The 8,105-nt window shown below is 39.0% G+C and overlaps 1 protein-coding gene and 2 pseudogenes across 1 annotated transcript; all 3 read left to right on the top strand.

Annotated features, from left to right (window-relative positions):
* Nucleotides 1-341: 341 nt before the first annotated feature.
* LOC120181268 overlaps nucleotides 342-8,105 on the top strand; it is a 26,175-nt pseudogene continuing 18,411 nt past the window's right edge.
* Nucleotides 5,001-6,156, top strand: LOC120181387 (annotated as a pseudogene).
* LOC120181269 (thiosulfate sulfurtransferase 18-like) lies at nucleotides 6,712-7,738 on the top strand. The gene is made up of 5 exons (XM_039186436.1): nucleotides 6,712-6,860; nucleotides 6,964-7,050; nucleotides 7,125-7,275; nucleotides 7,376-7,429; nucleotides 7,573-7,738. The coding sequence occupies exons 1-5, from the start codon at nucleotides 6,841-6,843 to the stop codon at nucleotides 7,675-7,677; spliced, it is 417 nt and encodes a 138-aa protein (XP_039042367.1). The 5' UTR covers nucleotides 6,712-6,840; the 3' UTR covers nucleotides 7,678-7,738.

The following is an 8,105-nucleotide window of genomic DNA, read 5'->3' as shown; positions in this document are numbered from 1 at the left end:
ACATTCAACTCTCACACCCTTAGCATTCTTGGTGCTTGAGCCCGATAACTCAAGGAATAACAACAATTCATTTATCATTGAGGTCACTCGGTTCGTGCTAATGGTTAAATTTAACATAAAAAAGTGGGAGGCCAAAGGACAAGTTTGGGTACAAATGTAAGAAAAGTAAACAAGTTCAAGTATTAACTTGCATAAAATAATACAGATACTAATATGAAAAAAAAACAGATAAATACAAGGACTAAAATATGAATTATCTTTTGATAATTGTCAAAGTCAAGGACTGAGTAAAAACAACGAACATTTTTATTGTGAAAATCAAAACCACGTGAACACGATGACCGATCCTGGATGAAGTGCACTAGTCTTCGAATCTCCTTCATCCAATTCACGGGAGAAAAACAATCTCTCCTTTCTGCTTCAAAGACCGATTATATTCAAAGTGTAGCTGAATCCTGTTCAAAGGTAAAATTTCCTCCGCTTATCGAGCCTTTCCCTAGAATCGTAGACCCAAAACTCGACAAAGATCGAGCTTTCGTTTAATTATCTCTTGGTTCCTATGATGGCGGATGTTGTAAAACAAATCTTGGCGAAGTCTATTCAGTTAGCGGACCAAATAACGAAGGCGGTGGATGAAGCGGCTTCGTTCAAGCAAGAGTGTTCGGAGATCATATCCAAGACGGAAAAACTCGCTGGCTTGCTCCGACGAGCAGAGCGTGCGAGTTCCGAGCTCTACGTACGTCCCACGCGCCGCATTATCGATGAGACTGAACAAATCCTCGATAAAGCCCTCTCTTTGGTCCTCAAATGCCGTGCCAACGGCATTATGAAGCGCGTGATCACGATCATCCCTGCTGCCGCCTTCCATAAAACGTCTTCTCAGCTTGAGAACTCGATCGGCGATGTTTCCTGGCTTCTCCGCGTCTCAGCTTCGACCGACGGTCGCGACGACGAGTACTTAGGCCTTCCTCCGATCGCTTCTATCGATCCTATTCTGCACCTAATTTGGGAACAGATCGCGATTCTTTACTCCGGTTCACTAGACAACCGGTCCGAAGCTACTGCTTCGCTTGTTTCACTGGCCAGAGACAATGATCGAAACGGGAAACTGATTATAGAAGAAGGAGGGGTTGCGCCGTTATTGAAATTAGTCAAAGAAGGGACAGTGGAAGGTCAAGAAAACGCCGCCAGAGCAATTGGGCATCTTGGCTTGGACCCCGAAAGTGTTGAGAACATGATCCAGGCCAGAGTTTGCACGGTGTTTGCGAAAATCTTCAAAGAAGGTCCAATGAAAGTTCAAGCCGTGATTGCGTGGGCGGTGTCTGAGTTTGCATCCCAAATGCCAAGATTTGCTTGCCCAGCATAATATAATCCGATTACTGGTTAGTCATTTGGCTTTTGAAATGATTGAAGAACATAGTAGATATGCAATTGCCTGTAACAAGGCCACATCAGTTCGAGCTCTCGTTATGGCGAGTAGTAATAACTCGAATGTGAATAATGTGAAAAATGTTGCCGATGAAGATCACCAGACTCACCAAGTGAATTGTATGCATCAGCGGAATGGTTCGGTTTCGGGGATGAATACTACGGGAAGGGAATCGGAAGTTCCTGCGACCAAGGCTTATATGAAAGCAATGGCAGCTAGAGCTTTATGGCATCTTGCTAAGGGGAATTCAATTATCTGCAGGAGCATAACCGAGTCCAGAGCGTTGCTATGTTTAGCGGTTTTGTTAGAAAAAGGAACTGAAGACGAGCAATTTAATTCGGCTATGGCATTGATGGAGATTACAGCTGTGGCAGAGCTGGATTCTGAATTGAGAAGGTCTGCATTCAAGCCCAATTCTCATGCTTGTAAGCTCATTGTCGACCAGCTCTTGAAGATTACCGAGCAGGCTGATTCGAAACCGCTAATTCCTTGTATCAAGGCCATCGGTAATTTGGCTAGGACATTTCGAGCAGCAGAGACAAGAATGATTGCCCCTTTGGTTAAACTCTGGATGAAAGCTCTTTTGCTGATATTTCCAAGGAGGCTGCAATTGCACTTACCAAGTTCGTTTGCAGTGACAACTATTTGCATCTTGATTACTCCAAGGCAATCATTAGTGCAGGAGGTGCAAAGCATTTGGTCCAGCTTGTATATTTCGGGGAACAAATTGTTAAACTCCCAGCATTACTTCTCCTGTGCTACATTACCCACCATGTACCCGACAGCGACGAACTCACGCAAGCTGAAGTCCTCTCGGTGCTCGAATGGGCGTCCAAGCAAACCAGCATGGTCCAGAATGAAACCGAAAGCATGCTTTTACAAGAGGCCAAAAGTAGATTGGGATTGTATCCATCTAGAGGTTCAAGGAGGTTTCATTGATTCAATCACCCATCCGGTGAAACCGAAAGTACGCTTCTACGATACCCCATCATCGTATTCATGATTCGAATGGAGTGTACATAGATTTACAGGTCTCGCAATACATCATATGTAGTACTTTGACTTGGTGATATTACCTATATGTCTTTTGCAATAGCTTTTGAATTTTGTTTATTTGTTTTTATTCCAGAAAGTTGAAGTTTGGCTTAACTGATGCTAGTAAGCTCATTGTCGACCAGCTGTTGAAGATTACATCGACTCCGACATGTTCTGTTCCGCAGATTGTACCTCTGTGTTTGAAGATTCGGGTTCGAGTCCTTCCGACAAGTCGATACCGCTTCAGACGAGAAAATGAAACTAATGAAGAGCATCCGGGGATGCTAATTTGCTCTCAGAAAAAAGCACAAGGGCAATGCATTTAACTTTATGCACATGTGAGTGCATTCATTTTGTTCAAACAACCTTTTTTTATCAACAAAGTTGGTGATCTTATCCTCAAAAGGAATTATTTTATTGCAAAAATAGGGTAACGGACAATTTTGAGACGATAAACACACTAAAGCAAAGCTAGCCCATGTTAATGAATTAAGAATTTGTGTAAAGGCAGAGCATAAATAAACACACATGAGCCTTCAACCCATACCATTTTCTGGTAAGGCAAAGCTAAAGGAGGGGCCTCATGTTACACTGCCTTTTCCATTTCCCACATCGGTCTTTTGACCAATAAGATTTTTTTTCAAACAACAATATTTTACTGATTTTACCTTAAAATCAACTTTTTTAATACAAATATTACATCAAATGATCTATTATAATTAGGGGTGGGCACGGGAAGTGGTGAGTCGGTTTTTTTTTTGTTGTCTTGACCTTGATCCGAAAATATAAAACTTATATTCGATCCCGTCTTGCCCCAATTTTTAAAATAAAACCTTGATCCTAATCTAAATCGATCCAACCTGAATATTATTATTTAAAATAATAAAATAATATATTTTATAATAATTTATTATATTTGAATAATTAAATAACATATTTTAACACTAAAAATAAAAATATTTAAAATATTAAATAATATATATATACAACTTATTTTTTGAGTGAATATATCTCATTTCCTAATATTAATCTCAACCTTTAAATTTGCTCATCCAACAATCCTAAAGACGTGTAAAATTAAAAAAGTTTCACACAGTATAATAGGATCCTACACCTATATATACAAGGGTTTATATTGAATCGAGTTAGATTGGTGATTTTTCACCTTAACCTTGATCTCGTCCCGCCCTGAACCTACTTATTATATAACCCTCCCTTCTTCGAATCTCAAAATTTCAAAAAAAAAAATGCCCCTACAGGATTAGATGGAGTCACAACCCGTCAGATTCGAGTATTCTCACCATCTCTAGTTATAATCCAGAGGTCATCGCTACCGTTATCCCTACTTTGTAATCAATTTATTTACATCAAACAGATTCAAGCAGAACTTTTTCCCAAAAGATTGTTTTTTGCTATAAAAATCATGATAAACGATGACACTAAAACTTTATTAAAGAACGATGGATTACCAAAAGGAAAAAAAATGCAGCAAAAGGTAGACGAAGTGGTCTACGATTTTAAAAGAAAAAATCTTATCTACACGGCATACCGCACATCCATGGAGATGGTGACGGAACTAATATATATACACACCGATTCTGCTTATAAATTTGATACGCACTTAATGATAAGTTTCATCAAGTTATGATCGTATATTAATGCACATTGCTAATTTGATCGAAGAACATGCTTTGTTCTTGCAAGATACAGTTTTCCAGTCGCCTTGGTCGCATCAGACAACAGATTAAGATGGGATTAGACATGCAAGTTGAGGATTAAGTGCTTAAGCCATTATTATAAGAAATATGCTGTCTTTACTACGTTTTTTTTTTTGCCATTAGTGGACACCATCTACTTTTGTTAATCGGCCAGACTTTTAGCCACAAAGTTGTTCATTTGCACAAGTTGGGATTTAAATAGGATGCTGCTGTGTAATCTGAGAGTGTTCAATGAGAATATGATTTTTTTTTGGTTTGGAAGTTAAATAAAGCTTATAAAAACATGTTGTCGTATGCAAGAAAATGTTTTTGCTTAAATTGTCAGGTTGCTTTATGGGAAAACTTGTTGGCTTTCACAATTGGAATTGCATTTCATTACAATATAAAAATGAAAAAAAAAGGAAAAGCTAGTTAATAGGACGAGGGGCCAATGAAGCAGAGAAATAACAATGAGGTGGTCATCAGTGCATGTCTACTACCAAGTAGAACTAAGCTGACTAAAGCTCGAATTTGACTCGAAACCCGAAATTTAAAGTTCGAATCGATTTTCTTTATGAAATATCTCAACCATGATGTGTTCATACTTATCGAGTTGAAGTCGACGAATAATTAAAACCCAAGATTTTGCATATATATAGGAGAAGAAGAGCACACAATTAGAATCCCCACTACTACCAGCACTCAACTGCTTGGCTCCTGTTCTTCTTCTTCCTTGAACACCCTTCAACTGCATTGCACCACTTTCAAAATCTGCTTTGTTTAATCCAAGTTCCTTTCTTTTTTAACTGTCATAGCGTTTCATTTTAGATAAGTCTTCCATGGCTTGGTTCTGTTGTTATCACCATTCTATTATCATGATCTTGAGCTTTGTTCTTGTCTTGTTTGGACAAGGTAATGGGGGATATATGCTTTTTCTGAATCTGGGTTGTTTTGTTTGCATTTCGTAAAGTTTTCTGAATCTTGTTTCTCTGTTTTCCTCTGATTAATTTTTCAGGTTCAACGGCTGCAACTTTCACATTCATCAATAGATGTCATCACACAATATGGCCTGGAATTCTAGCTAATCCAGGGAGCCCAAAACTAGAAAGTACAGGCTTTGAGCTCGCAAAAGGCGGCTCGCGTTCTTTCGAAGCTCCTTCGGGTGGTCCGGTCGCTTCTGGGGCAGAACAGGCTGCGATTTTGATGACTCCGGTCACGGATCATGCACTACTGGTGACTGCGGCTCCGGCCAAGTTGAATGCAATGGAGCAGGGGCAACCCCGCCAGCCACTTTGGCCGAGTTTACTCTCGGTTCAGGGGCACCGGACTTCTATGACGTCAGCCTGGTCGATGGTTACAACTTGCCTTTGCTTGTGCAAGGAAGTGGAGGCTCAGGAGACTGTGCCATTACCGGCTGTGTGACGAATTTGAACAAAAAGTGCCCATCCGAGCTTAGAATCAACGGGGGCGGCGCCTGTAGGAGCGCCTGTGACGCCTTCGGGAACCCGGAGTACTGCTGTAAAGATGCCTACAGTAGTCCAGCTGCTTGTAAACCATCCATGTATTCGGAAGTTCAAGGCAGCTTGTCCCAAATCCTATAGCTATGCATTTGATGATGCCAGCAGCACTTTCACATGCACCGGGGCTGACTATACCATCACTTTCTGTCCCAGTGGTCCAAGGTAAATTTCCAAAACAAAAACTTGATTGTTTATACAATTTGATAGTTGCTATAGATATTTATGTGGCATTTAACTTTGATGAAGTTTGCAAACTTCGAAAGTTCTCGGTCCGAATTCAACCGGAACCACAGTTGAATCCGAGTTGGATCACGATCCCGTTAAGGCGGCTGAAGAGGCCAGTAACTGGCTATCAAATTTTGCCACCGGAGACTCAGCTTCAACCAAACCATCTACCGCAATCCACTTTGGTTTTGCTGCAATTATTTTCTTTTCCTTTCTTCTTGTAGGACAAAATCCAGATTGTAAAGTGTAGAGCTATATATCATTTCCTTTTTCTACTGGATTTGAACTGAATACCTATGGTTCACAGCTAGTGAACTAAAGTGAACGACTCAAGAAAGTAAAAGAAAAAACATATATTTTTGTGCCTTTAAAGGTGCATGATTACCTTTCCTTTGAACGAGATAAGCTTAAAATGGAAAAAAAGTGTACGCTTTGAACGCCATTTTGGTCATTTTGAGTGAACCACCACCAAACATCACATCCTCTATGTCTGCCATTGCTGTGCATCAAAGGTATTGCCTTTTCTGAGCATTCTTAATAAGGAAGACCTAGCAGTTCCAAAAAAGATAGAATCTGAGGAGTACGTGAAGAGCCTGCAAAGTATTAAAGAAAGAAGAGCAAGCATTGAAAAGGAATGTACAAGCTAACCAACAATCAATTAAGCTGAAAGAATAAAAACAAAGAACAGTGACGTGGAAGAGCTGTGACAGTATTATGAAGATGTCGAATCATCACATATTATGCATCAGCGTTTGGTTAGACTTGAGTAACGTGGCAAAATGTTATTGGCAGATGCTTAGTAGGAGTTCATAATACTCCGTACAACTCGTTATCCTGACTCACCATTCCATTCCTACATGATCGAGTATGACAATGAGCAAATCCCAGCACATATTTCCATCTTCACCGAGAAATAAACATATAAAGAGTCTCCATGGGTTCTCTGGATAAAAGGTGATGTTTTTACTTGAAACAAGTGCAAAATTTTGATATGGGGATTTCTCTGGTTGTCTTCTTCCCTTGCTGTTTCTTTTATTTTTCTTCTTCCATATCTCAGCTCAGGATCACAAGCTGTTACCCTTGATGTTGTTGAAGCAAAACACTTGATTCAGTCTGGTTATGTTAATGTTTATATTGATGTCAGGTAACATAACAGGGTTCGGTTCAGTTCTTTGTTCCTTTAAATTCATGTTTGAGAATCATTTCAATTAACAACAGGACAGTGGAAGAATATAAGAAGGGACATGTGGAAGCAGAGAAGATCCTTAATATCCCGTACATGTTCAACACACCTGAAGGTATGGTGAAGAACCCTGAATTCATGAAGGAGGTTTCATCTTTTTGCAAGGTGGAAGATCCTCTCATAGTGGTAATTTCCAAGTTCGAATTCATCTTTTTTTGCCTTTTTTCTCTCTATATAAACGATGTGGGAGTTGAAGGTCGGCTAAGTGCTTTCCTTTTTCTCACAGGACTGCCAAAGTGGGGTGAGATCCCTTCATGCAACAGCTGACCTTCTTAAATGTGTGAGTTTATTCGATTATCATAAAAATCTATTTTCGTACTTAAAATTTTAAAATTTGTCTCTGATGTCGTCAGTCCCTCAAGATTAGAGCCTCGAAGTTTCGGACGGCCGGCAGTAATTAACGATACTCGGGTGATGTTGCAGGGCTTTAAGAATGTGGCCAACATGGGAGGAGGTTATCTTGCTTGGAATGAGAAAGGGTTAGGTATAAAAATGGGAAATAGAAGGTGCAAGAGCCTGCAATATTAGAGGACAAGCCAAAAGAGTTGTGAATGGTGATGGTTTGTTACTCATTCTGTTCACGTTGCTGCGATTAGCGATTCGAATAAGGTAAACTGCAAGTTATGTATTTAAATTATCAGTTTTTGTTCATTTTAGTATTTAAACTTTTAACTTTTTTCAAAATCATACCTTACATTTAGTTTTAATTTCATTTTAATAAATCACAGTTAAAAACTTAACGCGTCTAGTACTTAAACTATTGGTTTTGATTTATTTTAGTACCTAAATTTTTAATTTTTCGAAACTTAATGTTAAATTTTGAAGAGTATACTAAAATGAAACAAAAAATAAATTTTTAAACGGCGGATACTAAATGAAAAAAAAAACTAAACTTTAGGTATAGGTTTGAAAAAATTAAAAGTCTAGATATTAAAACAGACTAAAATTGATAGTTT

The sequence above is a fragment of the Hibiscus syriacus genome, unplaced genomic scaffold, assembly GCF_006381635.1.
Source record: "Hibiscus syriacus cultivar Baekdansim isolate YM2019G1 unplaced genomic scaffold, ASM638163v2 tig00112523_pilon, whole genome shotgun sequence".
NCBI classification, from domain to species: Eukaryota; Viridiplantae; Streptophyta; class Magnoliopsida; order Malvales; family Malvaceae; genus Hibiscus; species Hibiscus syriacus.
Note: the sequence above shows the minus strand (reverse complement) of the source record. Positions and strands in the feature narration are given on the sequence as shown.

Coding starts and splice junctions, on each gene's coding strand:
- LOC120181269 (XM_039186436.1), top strand. CDS start 6,841: ATGGGTTCTCTGGATAAAAG. Junction 7,051..7,124: donor AATGTTTATATTGATGTCAG/GTAACATAACAG, acceptor AATTAACAACAG/GACAGTGGAAGAATATAAGA. Junction 7,276..7,375: donor TGGAAGATCCTCTCATAGTG/GTAATTTCCAAG, acceptor TTTTTCTCACAG/GACTGCCAAAGTGGGGTGAG.